Source organism: Electrophorus electricus, chromosome 4 (assembly GCF_013358815.1).
Source record: "Electrophorus electricus isolate fEleEle1 chromosome 4, fEleEle1.pri, whole genome shotgun sequence".
NCBI classification, from domain to species: Eukaryota; Metazoa; Chordata; class Actinopteri; order Gymnotiformes; family Gymnotidae; genus Electrophorus; species Electrophorus electricus.
Window position 1 is genome coordinate 15,534,236 of NC_049538.1, and position 19,497 is coordinate 15,553,732.

The 19,497-nt window shown below is 40.4% G+C and overlaps 1 protein-coding gene across 2 annotated transcripts; it reads right to left on the reverse strand.

Annotated features, from left to right (window-relative positions):
* Positions 1 to 12,436: 12,436 nt before the first annotated feature.
* Positions 12,437 to 16,749, reverse strand: LOC113577298 (aromatase). Of its 2 annotated transcripts, none has more exons than XM_035525314.1 (9): positions 16,542 to 16,749; positions 16,058 to 16,208; positions 15,545 to 15,699; positions 15,200 to 15,376; positions 14,824 to 14,938; positions 14,514 to 14,625; positions 14,095 to 14,143; positions 13,662 to 13,903; positions 12,437 to 12,914 (listed from the first exon to the last, which is right to left on the reverse strand). In XM_035525314.1, exons 1-9 carry the CDS (start codon positions 16,747 to 16,749, stop codon positions 12,669 to 12,671), a joined length of 1,455 nt encoding a protein of 484 aa, XP_035381207.1. In that variant the 3' UTR covers positions 12,437 to 12,668. The 2 variants fall into 2 exon arrangements, with proteins under 2 accessions (XP_035381207.1, XP_026865672.2); XM_027009871.2 differs by having other exon boundaries at positions 14,095 to 14,257.
* Positions 16,750 to 19,497: the final 2,748 nt, after the last annotated feature.

Here is a 19,497-nt window from a genome sequence, read left to right on the forward strand (position 1 = left end):
CCTCTTGTATTTCTACCAGACCATGAGAGTGCATATGTGTGTGTGTCTGTCCACTAGCCCAACAGTGTGTGTCTTTCTACCGACCAAACTGTGTGTTTGTCTTCTTTTTCCCTCCCTGTCTGTGGACCCACAGCCCGTCAGCCCTGTAACAGTGTCCTAGGCCAGTGCTCCACTGCTGTGCTAGTAGTCATGACTCTAGTCTAGCCAAACATACTGCATGCTACATGCTAAACACCTCTGTATACTACATACTATGTTCTACATACTAGGGCAAACACAATATGGCCAAAAGAGCACTTTGTTAATATATTCTATCATATCTCCTTTAGATGATAAAGGGAGCACAGATAACCCATAGAATTATTGGCCAATTACCATACTCAGTGTTTAACATTTTAGAAAAGATTGATGACAAACAGATATACATGTAAAAATGTATACAAACACAATCATATGATAAGTTTCAGTCAGGGCTTAGAAAGTCATTTCTAGAGATTGCTGCCTACAATTTTTCCAAAGTATCTAAGTATGGTTCTTACAAAAATGACAGGTTCTCATGACATGTTCAGAAAGCAGGGCTGGGCGGCATATTTTCTAAGATCTTTTGAGTCCTTTATTGTTTCTGTTGTATGGATATGAACTCAGTCTTGTAATTTATTGCTTAATGCTATGATTCTGCACTACTGATTTCAGAAAGAGATATCAACAGTGTGTAGAAGAAGATAGATATGGATTAGTCTAATAAGCTTTCTTTATGTATGTATGTATTAATGTATGTATGTATTAATGTATTTTCACCTACAACTTCTTTCTTTCATCTCATTTGTCTTTTGTGTTTCTGCCTTTCTCTGTGTGTGTCTGGTTGTCTGTTAGTTTATGGGATACACAGCAGGTCAGTGTGACAGCAGATGGCTGTGCACATCCACAGGGCAAATGTGTGTGTGAGTGTGTTTGTGCATGGATATGGGTGTGTGTGAATTTGTGTGAGGTCCTCTATTTCATGTCAATCTACAGATGGTCATGAACTTGCATGATTACCTCTGTCCATTGTCTATTATTTAATCAATCAGCAACTAAAATGGTGAAAATTTGCTGGTGTAGTATCAAGTATCAAGTCCATTAGAAGTGCATTGCAATTTTAGAATAACATATGCCAAATATTGCACCATCATATGATTTAGAGTTTAATTTGATCGCCCTGCATTCTGAATCCTCCTGTCAAGATTAAACTCCTCTTCCACTGGAGTCTCTTTGCTCTGTGAGCGAGCCATTCTCTGTTCAGCACTGTCTCTCTCTGCCTCTGTGTCTCTAAAGAAAGACCCCCAGCCCTGGACGCAGCAGAGGGGGACCCAGGGCTGAAGGTAGGCAAGCAGCTCTGGATCTGCAGAGACCTGCCCTGCCCTGTAGGCCTGAGTCACTGTTGGTTCTGGATGTGTATTTGCATGTAGAACAGAATGGCTTAAGACACGCAGTCATATCAGATCCTATCGCATCCTGAGTCCTAACCTACATTCATACATCATATCATGTCTGTTACAGAGATATGCAAATACATGTGGCTGAAGATCTAAGATTCTGTGTGTGTGCATGTTTGTGTGTGTGTGTGTGTGTGTGTGTGTGTGTATATGCATGAATGTCTTCTGCACTTGTATAAGAGATAGAGAGAGCAAAGGTGCTTAAAACAAAGAAAAAGTTCTTTAAGGGACGATAATTGCTGTCTGCCTCATCTTGGTAAAGACAGAGTAGCACAAAGAGCCAACTGGCTATGGAGAGAACCTGAACTCATGCTCCTCCCTCTCAAACATTACTCACTGTTACTTACCTTAAAACAATACTCACTCTCAAACAATACTAACTCGCTCTAAAGCGATGTTTGTCTGTCAAGGAAAGTCACTGGTGCTAAAATGACTTTCTCACTCTCAAACACAAAAATACTCATTCTAATACAAAACTCATACTAAAACAGTACTTACAATAAAGCAATACTTAGACAACATACATAACCAAAAGAAGCTGTCCAAGTTTACCAACATCCAATATACAAGTGTTTAGAAAGAAACTAAAGAAAAGAGGTTTGAAATTTCAATAAAAGAATCATGAATCCACAGCTTGTGGTTTTAAATTGTTGTCCAAATATTATATTATATTATATTATATTATATTATATTACATTATATTATATTATATATGGGGTGAGCAATGTTAGATGAGTATGAACGGAGCATTGTTTAAGAGAAAGGAGTTTGACCTTGGATCCTCTGAATGCATCCTGTGATGGTGCAGTCTGGGGCACATAACTGTTAAAACACAGGTTTGTAACCTAATTGTAGAACCCCTAGGTGTTGAACTCTTGCATGTTGAACTCCTGGAGCTCTTTACATATTATACGTAAATGTTAAGTCTGATCCAGTGGCAGATTTGACCACATCCTGGTGCGTCATACAGCCACAAACAAATTCATAGTTCTGTGGTTGCCTGTTAAGGTTAGGACTCCGTGAAAGAAACACAACAGAAGGACCTTCTCTGTGGAGTTCCTTCTGTCAACAAGATTCAATTGAGTTTTCTTAGTCTTTTCCTTAATCCAAATAATTAGTTGTGATATTTTAGTGATTTATTTCACCCTAATTGTAGTTAGGTTTCACTGTCTCCAGATGAGAAGTCCAGTAAAACAGATTATGCTATGTGCAAAAGTTCTATACAGTATTCTTTGTTGTGTGTCCCAGTCCATATGAATACTACTCTTACTGTGCTAAATTTGATTTGTCTCTGGCACATTGTTTTTGCACATTAACTTAGTATCCATCCATCCATCCATCCATCCATCCATCCATCCATCCATCCATCCATCCATCCATCCAGCTGTCTAGCTATTGCCTGCCTAAGAATAGAATGACAGGGCAAGTCCTTCATTTCTACTGTTGTATTTTTGTGGTTTTCTGGATTCAAAGGATGAGAAGCCTTCTACGTTTACATATACATTTACATTTATGGAATTTATCAGATGCTCGTATCCATAGTGACTTTACATAAGGGATAAATAGATAAAGATAAAAATCATACATCCTGGAATCTAGCAGACACATGTGCTATACTAAAAGCTTATCTGTTCTGGCCTAATTGGGAAGTAAGCACAGCTAATGTTAATAAAGAGTAGCTGACAGATCATGAAGGCCTTTCAAGTATCAGAGGGATTTTTTAGAAGCTCTGAATTCTGTTCTCATTGACTACAGTTCATATAGTAAAGAATGAAGGAACTTCTCACTTTGTCTATCACACAGAAACTGATGGAATGGAATAGGGACACATTTATAAGTCAATTAGTTGATTTTGAGGTGCTTTGATGAATTTACAAATGAGACTATGAGAAACATATAGACAAAGATAATTACTATGAAAGGATGAAATGAATGAAGAAAATCACTTCTTACATAAAAATCTCTTTTTACATAGTCAACTCACTTCTTGGACAAATGACATGTTTGTATATGTATGCATGCTCACCTATCACTTTATCAGATGATGACATGCCCTGTTTGTGTCAGCCATGCTCCAGGCCTTCACTGATGCTCAGTTTCCAGTGTTTTCTAGTATTTTTGGCTGGCAGACCATATACCATACCATACCAAATTATACTATACTGTACATACCATACCATACCATACCATACCATACCATACCATACCATACTGTACCATACATACCATACTGCACCATACTGTACCATACCATACTGTACAATACCATATATTACTATACCATACCCTACTGTACCATACTGTATCATAACATACCATACTGTACCATATCGTATCATACTGTAACGTACCATACCATAATGTACCATACTGTACCATACCATATTGTATCATACCATAGCATGCCATGCAGTACCACATCATACCATACTATTCAGTACAATACCATACCGTACCATACTGTACCATACCATAGCATGCCATACTGTACCATACCATACTGTATCATGTATCACAGTATGGTATGGCATGATATGGTACAGTATGCTAGCTGTACCATATTGTACCATACCATACTATACCATACTTTACCATACCATACCATACCATACCATACCATACCATACCATACTGTACCATATTGTACCATACCATACTGTACCATACCATAGCAATCCATACCATACTGTACCATATCATACTGTATCATACCATACCATGCCATGCTGTACCACATCATGCCATACTATGCAGTACAATACCATATCATACCATACTATACCATACCATACTGCACCATACCATTCCATACCATACTGTACCGTATCATACCATACTGTACCATACCATACCATGCCATACCATACTATACTATACCATACCACACTGTACCATACCATACCATACAATATCATACCCTACCATATCCTACTGTACCATGCTGTACCATGACATACCATACTGTACCATATCATACCATACTGTACCGTACCATACCATACTGTAGCATACTGTACCATAGCATATTGTACATACCATACCATGCCATGCGGTACCACACCATGCCATACTATTCAGTACAATACCATACCATACCATACTGTACCATACTTTAGCATACCATACCATATTGTGTCATACCATAGCATGCCATGCAGTACCACACCATACCGTACTATTCAGTACAATACCATACCGTACCATATTGTACCATACTGTACCATACCATGCCATAACATACTGTACCATACTGTACCATACCATACTGTATAATACCATACCATGCCATGCTGTACTGCACTATACTATGCAGTAAAAAACCACACCATGCCATACTGTACCATATTGTACCATACTGTACCATACCATACTGTATCATTCCATACCATTGTACTGAATGGTATGGTAAAGTATGGTACATGGCATGATATGGTAGAGTATGCTAACTGTACCATATTGTACCATACCATACCATACCATACCATACCATACTGTATCATATCATACCATACCATACTGTATCATACCATACCATACTGTACCATACTGTACCATACCATACCATACCATACTGTATCATATCATACCATACCATACTGTATCATATCATACCATACCATACTGTATCATACCATACCATACTGTACCATACTGTACCATACCATACCATACCATACTGTACCATACTGTACCATACCATACTGTATCATACCATACCATACTGTACCATACTGTACCATACCATACTGTATCATATCATACCATACCATACTGTATCATACCATACCATACTGTACCATACTGTACCATACCATACTGTATCATATCATACCATACCATACTGTATCATATCATACCATACTTTACCATACCATACCATACCATATCTATACCAAGCCAGATGGAACACCAGGCAATGTTACTGGCACTTCTAAAAGCCCCAGCAACACTGCAGTGCCTGATAAATTTGTGTCAGCTCACCACCCACAACAGTGCCTTTACAATGTCAGTATTAATGCTGTGTTGAAAATGCTTCACCCAAATAATATACAGTCAGCAGTGGTCTTGTTGCCAGAAAACGAATAGTGATGAATGGATAGCTGACAATGTCCATGCCAACAGTAGATAATTGTAGGCTTATATAATGCGCCTATAGGATAGAATCTGTGTATCTAATAGAATGGTCATTGAAGGTGGGGCCAAGGCAGCAAGTTCCCAGAACCCCAGTAGAGTGGGCAATGAATGTGTGAGCATGTGTGTGCATTTCCTTATGACTGGAAGACTCAGACACAGTGCATGTGCTAACCTGAGCTCCTTGGCAGGGGACATTTAGTAGATTCCCATAATGAAAATGTTTTTATTTGTTAAAACTAAACAAGCTCTGCATGTGTCTGCGTGTGTGGCGGGGGCAGGGGTGGTGGTAGTTGTGAAGTCTTCCGCTGCTGTAGCACTCTTGTTTTTGCATGTTGTGACGTTCTCTCTGACACAAACCCAGGGATTATTATTATAGCTCGCTGATGGTGCATATTTCCATGGTAACCAGAAACTAAAATCTTCCATGCTGCTTTGGAGGCTGTAAAGCATCATGTTAATGCAAAGAGGGCGTCAAGGGGTGTGTGTGTCTTTTGTGGAAAAGAATGTCGTTGGGTGGATAACAGTAGTACTTTCTCATGTGTTTATACGAACATCTTTAAGTGCATTTGGAGTCTTGCGTGACCTACCTGAACACTGTGTTTTCTATGTGTCTGTGTGTCTGTGACGTTTGTTTTACAAGCAATGCTACAGGAAGGACATGAATATAGAGATAAATATTATGCAGAAATGTGTGGTGTGTTTGTGTATGTATGTGTGTCGGTGTGAGAGAGAGAGAAAAAGAGAGAGAGAGATAGACAGACACAGAGACAGACAGAGAGAGAGAGAGAGACAGACAGGCACACACAGAGAGAGAGAGACAGACACACACACAGAGAGAGAGAGAGAGAGAGAGAGAGAGAGAGAGACACACACACAGAGAGAGAGAGAGAGAGAGAGAGAGAGAGAGACACACACAGAGAGAGAGAGAGACACACACAGAGACAGACAGAGAGAGAGAGAGAGAGACAGACAGGCACACACAGAGAGAGAGAGACAGACACACACACAGAGAGAGAGAGAGAGAGAGAGAGAGAGAGAGACAGACAGGCACACACAGAGAGAGAGAGACAGACACACACACAGAGAGAGAGAGAGAGAGAGAGAGAGAGAGAGAGAGAGAGAGAGAGAGAGAGAGAGAGAGCGACAGGCTGTATAAAATATTATTTTAATTCCATTACCTCTCAGAGGCATGTTTTAGCTGTGATGCTGTGCTCCCGTGTGTGTGTGTGTGGGTGTGTGTTCATCTTTTCTCTCTTATATCTGAGGAAACACAAACCCTTCTAATCATCGTATCTTCCTAAAGACATGGCAGTGTCTGAGCTGTCATTACTGTCACATGCTCCATGCCAGGCCGGCTCAGTGGACACACGTGCGAAGCAGAAAAGTAGAAAAGGAGAGCCAAGCCATTTTTCCCTTTTCCTTTCCTGGGAACAATCACAGACTGGAGAAAAAAATCTTAGTGGGATTTTTCAGACAGCATATGCTCGAAGAAATTTCAGACTGGGGTATTAAAAAGACTATTAGACGATTTAAACAGCAATTACAAGGAAATATTTAAGAAAGGCAACAAATACTGGGCAGTGAGTCTACTCTTATCCCATCTTTTGTCTAAAGACATTGCTCATGTTCTCAAAAGACTTTCTCTGTCTTTGAGTCTTTTGCACATTCTTCTCTCATTCAGCATGATTGTGTTTGCTCTCTGTCTCTCTGTCTGTCTGTCTGTCTGTCTTTCTTTCTGTGTGTATGTGTGTAGGAAATATCATTATTCCTGTAGCGTGTTTAACCTTTATGTAGCTGCTAGCTGGTGCCTCAGGCCATGTAAAGGTTATCACAGAAAGAGACCACAGCCGTGCTTTGGCAGATTTAATTAGTCTGTCGATACAGTTTCTCCCTTTTAAAAATAGAACAAAAAGAATGATCGGATTTTTGTTTTGAACTATTTTCCAGTTTTAATTAGCTGATTTTTTAATAAGATTTTGATGCTCTTTATGTGTAGCAGCAATATAATGCTTCATACAACAAACAAGAAAGTCACTAAAACAGTGTGTTGTTACTGTCTGAGGAAAAATGGCTTGTCCACTGTTGGTTGACTTAAAATGAAATGTCAATAGGTTGTGTGTGTGTGTGTGTGTGTGTGTGTGTGTTTATTTGTGCATGCGTGTGAATGTGTATGTCTTATAAAATATCTGGGGGGAATCAAATTTCAGTTCATGCACAAAACAAAAGAAAAAGAGCAAAATGTAGAGATTTGAGTATACTCGACATGTCCATGTTCTTACTGTGTTGCTCCTTTGCCTGTTTCTGACTGGCTTTTTAATGTCTTTTTTCTTCCATCAGCAAACCGGTACCAGTCAGGCTCAATGAACCAACCTGATGTGCAGAGAGGCTGAGAGATGAATTAGACTGTGAGCTGCAGGAAAGACGACCAGCCAGGACGGAGCGGCACAGGGTGCTCCACTTCCTCCTCCCCTTATTCATCAGCCTGCCTCAAAAATATCGGAATGTGGAATGTGGGAATGTGAGACAGAGTGAAAGATAGGTAAGAAGGACAGAGTGTGCATGAATAACACTTGTTTTCAAAAATGGAGGTAAATAATTACAGAGACATCTGTGTGAGCAGTCAGGAACATTTTCTGTGGCATTAATTTGAGAATTAAAGACTTCCTCATCAAACACAAAGCCCTTGAGCAAAAGTCAGATTGGGATCCTACAAATCAGTGCACATCAGAACATATTCTCACCCTGCAACCTAAATTGCTCACATAGTAGCAAAAACTGGAATATTTCATAAAAATCGAGAAAACTTTTGAATATCATTGGTGTGGCAGAGTCACCTGTGTTCCACTGAAGCTACAGAGGAAGATGATGACGTCGTCATGCTTTTAGTGCCTCCAGTTGAGATCACAGTAAGCAAGACAGAAAATACCAGGCAATGTTGTTTTCAAAATAAACCTTATTGGCTTCGGTTATGGATGAGAAAAAAAGATGAGAAAAAATAATTTAATCAGTATTGAGTCAGATGGTAAAAAATAAAAAACAAAGTAGACTCTACTGCCAAGAGCTCATGACCTGTTTATTTAACTTCTGAGGCCTCCTAAGTGGAGATCTCTGTTGTGTTTTTGCAGTTTTAATCATTTTTAAACTCTTCCTACAGTTTTCCTACACTACATCCTGTTTACAGATTTTACAGGTTTGATTTTCCAACTGGTGTGTGCTAGCCCCCCAGCACCCACAAGCAGAAGAGCTCCATCTGCCTTCAGTGTAGCGCACAAGCCAGAGGTCTTGAACACCAAGTCCAGGTTAGGCAGTGACTTTTTTTTTTCTTAAACCAATGCAGTAAAGAGCAAAACAGCTCTGCCAGCGCTACACATGGTCTTGCTCCTCTTCTCTTTACAGCAGACTCAATCGTCTACTGAAAAACACCATTGTTGTCAAGAGGTGCTTTTATCTACCAGTCTACCCTGATATGGAGATTAGGACAACTGTTAGCTGGGTTCCAAGGACACATCTGTGCATGTATGTGCTGTGTTACATAGACTGCTTATTTGGGACTGTGTGTAGTTTTGTGTGTGTGTCTGAGAGATGTTTTTGTTTATTTTGTGTGCAGTGTATTGTTGAAGTGTCCCTTCTTTCTCAAAAACAGCTGTGGAAGGCCTGAAGGTCATATTTTCCTGTGTTAGTGTGAGAAAGGAGGATGAAGGAGGAAGGGGAGATCAAAAACAGCATTGCTTCTTCTATACTCTATTGACACAAGCAGCAGTGAAGCCCCTGAGTGATTAGGCAGGGCAGGCCTGGGACAGTGCACAGCTGTTTACGTCTGACGCTCACATATGAGCTCACCATTGGCCATTTCTTACGGAGCATTTGCGATAAGTGCCTTCTAATTTTGTTAGTACAGAAACGTCACACAAAATGTTTGGTATGTTAAAAGCTACCTATCATGACACTGAAATCCTCCCTCCCTGTTGGAGAGCACACCCACTGGACCACCAAACTGTCAGCGGAACGAGGAGTAATGTTTTCGCCATCTGAGTGATTGTTAAATATGACATTATTTGGATTTATAATAGGTCGAATTTTTTAATTCAAGTATTACTTTTGAAGGGCTTATGAGTCTTACATGTTTTATTCAGTATTCATTCCCACTGTAAAGTTGTAGAAAAAAAGATAAACAGTTGTTCATTGTGGCTCACGCTCGTTAGCAATTTGGCAAATGCAAAACCGCAGCAAGCAGCTAAATTTGCAGTGGGGTCATTTCAGCAGCTAAAGAAATTCTCTCTATTTGACATTTTAATAAATAATATATAGTGTGCAAATACATAAAAATAGCAACACATTTCTACATACATTTTTCAATAAATACATATTTTTTAATAAATACTTTTTAAAAAGTCTCTAATCCAGTAAAATTTCCTGTCTGTGAATTTAACTGAGGGACATTTATATTAAAATAAGAACATAAAAATGAAGAAAAAAAAAGAAAACAAAAATGCAAGTTTTTGTTAAACACTTCAAATGTTAAAAATCAGTAGTAATGCAAAAATAAGGCTATAAACATGTCCTCATTTTCTTATCAAGTCTGTATTGATGATGAGAAAACTAGAAGACGTTAGAGGGCAGCAGCATTTGAAGAAAGACAGGGAGAAACAGAAGTAAGACAGGCTGAAAGGGAAAAGAAAACCATTTATGAACTGAGTGAAAGAGAGCAGAGACTGAAATGCAGAATAACTTCCTAGCAGGAGTGTCATATGAAGGTAGCCACAGCACCCATTATTTAATGCCAGTTCAGGCAGGGAATCAAGGTCAGAATGTGAGAATTTTTACAGAAGCACTCTGGGTAGAAACCGTGTTTGCGAGTTTAGCATTAATTGGTGGGGCTAAATTGCTGTAGGAAAAAGGAGTGGTTAATCAGAAGGCAGATAACAAGAAAAATAATAAAAAAATTGCACGCTGCAAGCAAGCTATAGGCATCCCACAGAGAAACTTTTTCCAGATGCATCTTGTAACTAGCAACAACCTGGAAGACTACAGAGGTTTTGTGTGACACAGCAAATAATGTGCACATGTGGAGAGTGCAAAGAATTTAGACTGAGAACTTTCGCATTCAACAAAATGGGAGCAACAAACATTTCTGTGACAGTGTTGCATGCTCTCATAACATGCACATATACTGTATGTAGGAGAAGAAGCAGAACATATGTAGGATATGTAGGATTGGGAAGATTTCCCCATCAAGACTTGGCAACATGTTGACCCAGTACTAAATAACACATCAGGACCACATATCTTACAGTGTCATCACTGCATATCTTACAGTGTCATCACCGCACTTTTTTAGCAACGGGCCCTTTCCTCAGCATGGACAAAAAGGCAACTTCTTTATTCAGCACCATATTGGAGGAAAATGGCTACAAGGAACTTTTTTGAAGCCAGTCATGGGAATGGGGCACCTAATGTGTGTGTGTGTGTGTGTGTGTGTGTGTGTGTGTGTGTGTGTGTACTTGTGTATGCGCATGTGTGTGTGTCTGAGAGAGACAGAGAAGCAGTGTGATTATTCTGTTCAATCAACACTTCACTCTGACACCTGAACCAACAGCCCATTAATACTGCAGCTCACACTCCCTCAGCATCTAAGAAAAAAGAGAGAGAGATGGTGAGAGACAAAGAGTGATAGAGACAATGAGTTTAACTGGGAAAGAGAGGTACAGAGAGGACGGAGAAATATAATGTAAACAATGTACAACTCTGTCATACAGCAAATCACTGTGAACTTTAACTGAAATTTAACTGAACTGAATTGAAAGGAGAAGAGAAACAGGTAAACAGACATATTTCTGAAAGAAAGCATCGTTGAGAGTTGGATTGTGTGTGTGTGTGTGTGTGTGCGCGTGCATCTGTGGGAACCAGAACACACAAAAACAAAGCTATCTGTTCATCTTTTTTAGGTTTCTGAGGTTGTTACTGATGTGTGTGTGTGTGTGTGTGTGTGTGTGTGTGTGTGTGTGTGTGTGTGTGTGTGTGTGTGTGTGAGAGAGAGAGAAAGAGAGAGAGAGAGAGAGAGAGGGGGCAGGCCATAGTGAGAGAGAGGGCATATGGAAAGTCTACATCCACTAAAGGAACCCTTGGTCCTTATGTATAAACGTTCTTAGGCTGAAATGTTGCTGTTCCAGCAATCATTTTGCCTTTCTTTCTATGAAGATATGGTATAATAAAAGTCTTTTGAGAGAGGAGAAAGACAACAGATGTTTAGTTCTGCTCCGATTCTTATTAAATATCATGGTGTTCATGATGGTTAGCCCTAGTTCCTTCTGGTATAGTCATATAACGCCTACAAGCCAAACAGGGACAGTAGGCTTTCTGTTTATGTAACATAACTAATAGTGACACAAATGGAAATTAGGTTTGAGATCAGCACTGTTTCCTCCCACATATCAGGACGTGTGTATTCAGGTCCAGCAGTGTTAGAGTTTCACCAGGAAGCCAGTAGCAAGTAATACACCAGGTACACTTATAAAGGCCTGGCTTGCAAGAACATTCTTGATAATTTGCATCAGAAGAACTAGATGTTCTACAAGAATTAATTTAATTTGTAATAAACTATACAATTATATATATATATATATTACATTACTATATCATAGTTCCCAGATTCTCAGCAGTTGTATCTGCTCAGTTGGGCAATGGTGCCCTCTGGTGGGACACGCAACAAAAAAACCTCTGACATTTATCAAGGTGATCTGTTTTATAGACTAACAGACTTCTAGAATATGAAAAATATAAAAATGCTGCCGATGCTTATTTAAAAAATGCAAAAAAAACCCCATCAATTTCATAATAATTTATCTTTATTTTACAAATTTTTCCTTGTGCATGCAAGTCAGTCAACTGCCCTTCCGCGAAGAACGTTCCACTTCTCACACATAGGTTACAGCGTAAAACACACTGTAAGTGAGTGAGGAGCATGACCTTGGAGGAGAATGACCAGCTAGAATGTGAACTAGAGGCCTGCAGATAAACCGAGCAAAAGCGGGTGGTTCAGTGTGGAGAGGTGAGGATGGGTCAGGGGCGGTGGGTGGTGACGTTACGGGGGACAAACTGGACAGTGAGTGTGTGCTTATCCTCTACAGGCTGCTGTGAGAGGTTGTTGGTTTGTGGGACACTCTGTAGTGTGCAGTCCTGCCCAGGACACACCGAGTAGCGGGACAGCAACGTCACCAGGACGGCTTTCATCATCACCATGGCAATGTGCTTCCCCACACAGGAGCGAGGACCCGATCCAAAAGGCTGGAAGAAGCGGTTTGGGACCTGGAAGAGAGAGAGAGGGAGGAGAGAGGGAAGGAGAGAGAGAGATGAAAAGGGATGAGAGAGAAAGCAAAGAGACAGATATATTTTGTTTCTGCTTTTTCTGTCAAGCAGATGCTTTCTCTGCAGTTATTTCAGCTTTCTATTTTGTTCAAAGATGTCTTCAAACAGTCAGTATACATGTAAGAAATGGAACCAGTGAAGCATCCAAACATCTGAAAATAATGACCCAGGTAGAGCCAAATAATGCAGTGTTCACTGTCCTATGGCGATTTCCAGCAGTTCAAATCCATGGCTACTTGCCACTTAGCACCATTTAAAAATGTACGCTTTGTTTTGCTCACTGTCTGATAAATAAATACCAAACTCAAGAACATTTTATTTAGCTAACTCTTTCAGAGGAGTTAATATTCAAGTATGCCTAAATATGACAACAGTGGCCAGCTAATCAGAAACAATCCTTTTGCTTGGCCATGGATTAAACATAAATAAATACATGCTTTTAATGTTTTTAATGTGTGTTTTACAGACATATAGTTATGTACAGTAAACATCAAACTGTTGGGTTTTACTTAACAAAACCTTAGAGAGGTTTTTATATAGAGATTTTTACAACAGCCATTGTCACAAAGCAACTTTACAGTTGCCCAAATCCTATACATCCCAGTATAATACTTTACAGTTGTACTGTAATACGTAAGAAACTGTTGTACAGTAGTATGTAAGAATAGGGACCGTTTAACCACTAACCATTTTTTCAAAGTTGCTCAGGCTGAACTGGTCGGGCTTGTTGTAGAACTTTGACCTGTGCATACGGCCCACATTCAGAATGATATTTGTCCCTCTGGACACCTGGTAGCCCTCGATGACATCATCGTTGAGTGCCCGGCGCATGGTGAAATCCACAACAGGGTGGAAGCGGAGCGACTCATTAATGAAGCTCTCGAGGACACACAGCTGGGGCAGATGGGAATGCTGCAGTCTGCCGTTACCTAGGAGACGAGCAGAACACAGCAGGATGAGACCCATGCACAATCATTAATGATATTCAGAGTCATCTCAGTGTGAGGATGGGCTGTAACTGGCTTTCAGGATGGTTATGTGGTTATGTGTGTGGGTATGTGGTTATGTGGAAGTGTGTGTGTGTGTGTGTGTGTGTGTGTGTGTTTACAGAGAGCCCCACCTAAGACTGATTGGATCTCATGCAGGATTCTGAGTTCGATGTCAGGGTTCTGTTTCAGCAATAAAAGCATGAAGAACACACTGATGGAGAGAGTGTCTGGAGCAGCAATCACCATCTCCAACACACACTGCCTTACGTTCTCTGCTGTCAGCTCACCACGGCTCTACACACACACACAAGCATGCACATGCAGACCCATACATAAAGACAGACAAACCACCACACAACCATGTAGAAATATGCACATAACAACAAGGAACCACCTTCCAGCTTTAATTAATCAACTTCATTTTGTTTTGTATTCCTCCACTTCACAACAATGTAGATTTTTTTTTTTTTTTCATGAATATGTGTGCGCCAGCGTGCGTGCATCGGCATGTGTCCGCATATGTGCACACATATCTGCACTAGAGAGTTACCTGTGCGAATATGAGTTCTGCAGTGAAATTGAGGTCGTCCAGTTTCTCAGCCTCTAACAACTGAGTTCGTTTCTGTTCTATCAGGTCTTCAATGGCATCCTGCAGTTCCTGACTGCACACACACAGACATGTGCACACACACACAGACACCGAGACACAACAAACAATTTGATTATCAGTTGTAGTTCTACATTTATATATGAATGAACTGAACTGCATAGAAACTTGCTTTACCAATATGCATGCTGCAGAATACATATTTAAACACACAGCCACATGTGTATGAATGCACGCAGTCACAGTCACGTACGTAGCACTTTTGTGTTTCTTGTGCAGCCACTTCAGTCTGAAGTAAATGTCTGGTTTAATTAATACAGTCTGCCAGGTGTCGAAATACTTATGAATTTTAGATAACAGACTCTGTTCTGTAACATAAAAGAAACAAAGCATAGAGTTTATAATGAAGTACATAATCATTTATTTCTTTTTTAATAACAAGGAAATGTAATACATTGTTTTATGAATGACAATATGAAGGTTTCACACAAAAAATATGAAGGGCACACACAAAAAACAATAATGAAAATATGTATTGTAACACTAATTTACGTGTATACCTAAAAACCTTTTTATAGATGTGTTATTGGTGTGTCCTGTAAATGAACTGTTTGACAGGTGCTGCTGACCATTGACAGGCACATTGAGGAAAAGCCTATTGGAGATGTCCACCACGATGCAGCGAAGGAGGTTAAGAATATCCACCTGACCCCGTGTGTCCGTCAGTTGAAACAGGTTGTCCAGGTGCAGGTTTGTGGAAGAAGTGCAAATCTCTAATGTCCTTTGCAGCCCTGGACCTGTTAGAGCTGACACACACACACACACACACACACACACACACATATCAGAAATGCCAAAATAATGATAATGCTGATGGCAGGATAAAACACTGAAAGGACTCACATATTTAGGATGATCATTGATACATCTTTGGGACAGAGGACATTATTAAGCTGAAAATGATCGAGTTTTACCTTTGGCAAAGAAAGTGCGGACCTTCTTCCAGAGGGCAACGTTAGAGTTGAAGATGATTCCTTGCTCATGCATACCCAGGCACTGAAGTCCCTGCCTGCTCCCGAAGCGGGACATATAGTTGGTGTGCTTCAGGACATGGTGGACTGCTGAGGGCCTGCAAGATGTTTCAGATCTGAAACACTGATGCAGGACGCTCTTATATGAAGCCTCTCAGTCCATCATTACATTACTATGCCATAGTGTTGTTCATCGCTTTCGGGAATGTATCAAGGCAGTGGTCCCTGACCTCTGCTCTCAAAGGTTTTTTGTTTCTCTGCCAGCTCATCCAGTTGAAACCGGAGGGAAGTAACAAGCTAGTGATGGAAGACTTCAATAGTTGAATCTGATGTGTTGGGGCCAAAAGTGTGTGTGTGTGTACATGTTTCCTGGGATTCAAATGGCAGGCTTGCTCATGATCTGGGCTTCAAATAGCCAGAGGTGCTCTAGCTGAAGAGCAGGTGTTTGACTCATACCTGCTGAGAATGAGAGTCTGCTCTCCATCGATCCAGACACGCACTATATCCCCGTACTTCTGGTTGTAGTAGTTGCTCGCTGTGCCGATCCCGCTCCAGATAAACCGACAGTATGAAAGCAATGGTCCCACTCCCAGACAGAAGGATGGTCCTATCAAATACATGCACATACATCCATGAGGAAAAGCTAGCCAGCCAGTGATTCTTTTGCAGCTGTCTATACGGTAACTGCTCTAAAAACACTGCCTGTATACTATAGTGCAAGAATACCCATTCATGATGCATCTCTCCTGCAGAGTTGAGTTCCAATATCAAACCATGGACCTCAGTAGCATCCTATCAAAGGTAGCCTCACTATAAGAGTAGGATCTCTATAATTCTGGAGGAAGGTAGCTCTTCAGTAACAGTGTTGGAGATATTTGCTTTATTGATTTCAAAATACTGATGTTAAGCAAGTCCACGTTAAGCAAACAGTATTACTGACCTGGAACAGTACATTTTTTCTCGGCCCGGTTCCAGACGGCGAGCAGCAGGCACAGAAATAGCAGCAGTGTTGCGGTAGCCCCTTTCGCGCTCTCGTGCTGCGAACCCGTGTCATTACCCGCCACGTGGTGTAAGTGCTCCATCGCTGCCTCGCTGAGCCGCATAGGTTTCACCGCACGCTCACAGCCTGGGAAAAGATCGCCTGCCATAGGAGCTGTCAGCCGGTTCACTCATCTGCCACGCTACGTGTCCCTGCGGTGCGCTTTAATACTCGCCTGAAGAAGTTTGCTTAGGTCACGGTAATTCAAACGTCAAAACAAAAGTGAAGAGTTTCAAACAAAGCCTGAGTAACCTTGTGTCCTGAATCGTTGCCAGTTCGCTGTGTCCTTGAGGCTAAAAGCAGACGGAGGGAACCAGCAAACGGTCGTGTAATGTTTCCAAAACATAATAGCTTCAAATCAGAAATGTTTTCTCCCACAACGTATAACAGCTGTTAAAATCTCAAATTATTCCATCTGAGGTCTAATGTTAGTCAGCCCCCCCCCCCCCCCCAAAAAAAAAAAAAAAAAACTAGTAATTTTTTACATTAAAGAAGAGTCTTATCCCAGGGATCATCCTTTAAAAAGTAGGGCTATACCTTGTAATCTGCAATGAGGAATTGACGAATAGTAGGGCTCACTTGTTGAGTATAAACTTTTTGATAAAAATCACTCTCATAAAACTCGGTCTTCTAAAAAATAAGCTTGTATTAAGAACTTAGTGACTACATTTATTTTAGAACAAAATGAGGAAAAAAAATTACTGAAGGCTTTAGTTACATTTAACACAAATAACTAAATACATATATGCTTTCTTTCATTTTTAAATTATTTATATATATACACACACACACACACACACACACACAGTTTTGGAGCCATATGAAAGGTTAAGGTTTAATGTTAAGTTATACATCACTTATATAGCCGTTATATTAAATTGCATATTTGCACATTGGATAAGAAATTTGTTTTTGCTTTCAATTAATGTAGAAATGCAACAAAGTGGGTGAGATGGATGGCGTTGCATGGACGTGCATGAGTTAATGAAGGCCTATACAAGCTTTCATCATCACCAGGCCTTTTGTGTTCCCTCATCAGAATGAGCCACTTTGTGAATTCACTGAACACCCACATATTTTTATGAAAGTATTCAGAGGAATCAAACAGACATCTTTGTGCATGTTTTGGGCAGTTGCCCGAGCACAAGGGTAGGATTCTTCCCTGATGCGGCCCTGTCTGTGGGTGTACGTGTTGAGTGTGCGCACACGGCGGCTCTCCCCTCTCCTCATTCCCACTTCAATCAACTGTGGCTGCAACCTTTTCAATATATTGTGTAAATATATGTAAATATAGGCTGTAAACTCTACTTTGGCAGCATTTTGGTCCAGTATGTATAGTGCTTACATGCTTCCCTTGTGTTCTTTTACCAGAAATTTGGATAACAGCAGATATAGGTGTTTGAAACTGTTTTGTTTGAAACTGAAAACGCTTTATGACTTTACTCTGACTAAACATGGCTGTAATTTATGGTTAAAACAGAACCCCTCATCTTTCCTGCATCCTAAACCATACATTATCATATGTCCTAAATCATACATCCTAAATCAAACATCCTGTATTCGTTCTGAAAAATCATGGACTTTATGGAGCGAAAAGGGAAAATACTCAAGGAAAAATTAAATGCTGCAGGGTTTTTGTCATGCTGAAATGCCTGAGAGTTTGCCACTCTGTGTGCATAAAGTCCTTATTATTCAGCACTTCAGCAATGAAGTGCATGCCTTTGGCGGCACTGTAAAGAGGCAGGACACATCTAACATGTTCTAACAAAATATTTTTAATTTTATACAACAATCAGTGAATAAATTAATTTGCTTTATTCTTCTCCGATGTTATCCAGTGTTATCTTGTTCAACTTTGGAACAGGCCACAGCCCTTTCTACTACTGTCTCCACTTTCACACACACGCTCACCTGCGTCCAGTCACATGCCCTCACTCTCTCGCCTACTCCCAGTCCCAGTCACACACCGTCTTGCTCTTACGTGCGCCCCCTCATGTCCCCCAACATTGTCCTATTCATTAATTTTCCGTGGCGATAATTAGCGTACCAGAGTCTTCTGACCGCAGTGCTAAATTTACATGTGCCCTAGGTGAAAGCCCAGGAAATTTGACATGTAAATGGGTCTGTGATTATTAAAGACCCACGCCCAGAGAGAGATGACTGATTAATCCCAGCCGTTAGCCCTGAAAACTGCCATTTATATAAAAATGTAACGCATTTGTAATTTTCACCAGGATAGGTGCTGTACGGTTGGTCTGCGTTGACGACTTCAGTACGTTTTATAAATGACAGCGCAGCAAAATTGTATCTCTCCTCAGTCTATATCTGTTTATAGTTTCTGCTTCTGTAACACCTAAATTTTCGTTTCTTATGGCAAAAAGTCGTGATATTCTTAAATCGTGCTCAAGCAGTTCACCTTCTTCTGTAGTAGGTGTACCCATTCTATAGTAGCTGAAAAGTTTGCCATCATGCTAAACCAGACCAAAAGTGTGCTTTTTAAACAAAATTTTCAATTTGGCGTAGATGACATTTTTGCGGAGCGGTGTTCTTGTTATTGTAACGGCCCAATAGCCGCAGGACGCACAGACTCCCTCGACGGTGACTGAAATTTATAACACACAACGAATACAACAGCACTCACATATAACGTGAACACACCAACAAGAGTTTAAAGCACATACAAACGTAACAAGACTAAACCATATGCAGGTTTGTGCTGACGAGTGGGCGTGGTTACAAACAGGACGCGTCAAACAGTCCACGAGAAACTCCCACTGCACGCGGCCGCACGTGATCAGCAGGAACGGCAGCGCTCTCTTATGAATCACTAAAGTCCTTTGCATGAATACAAAAAGTG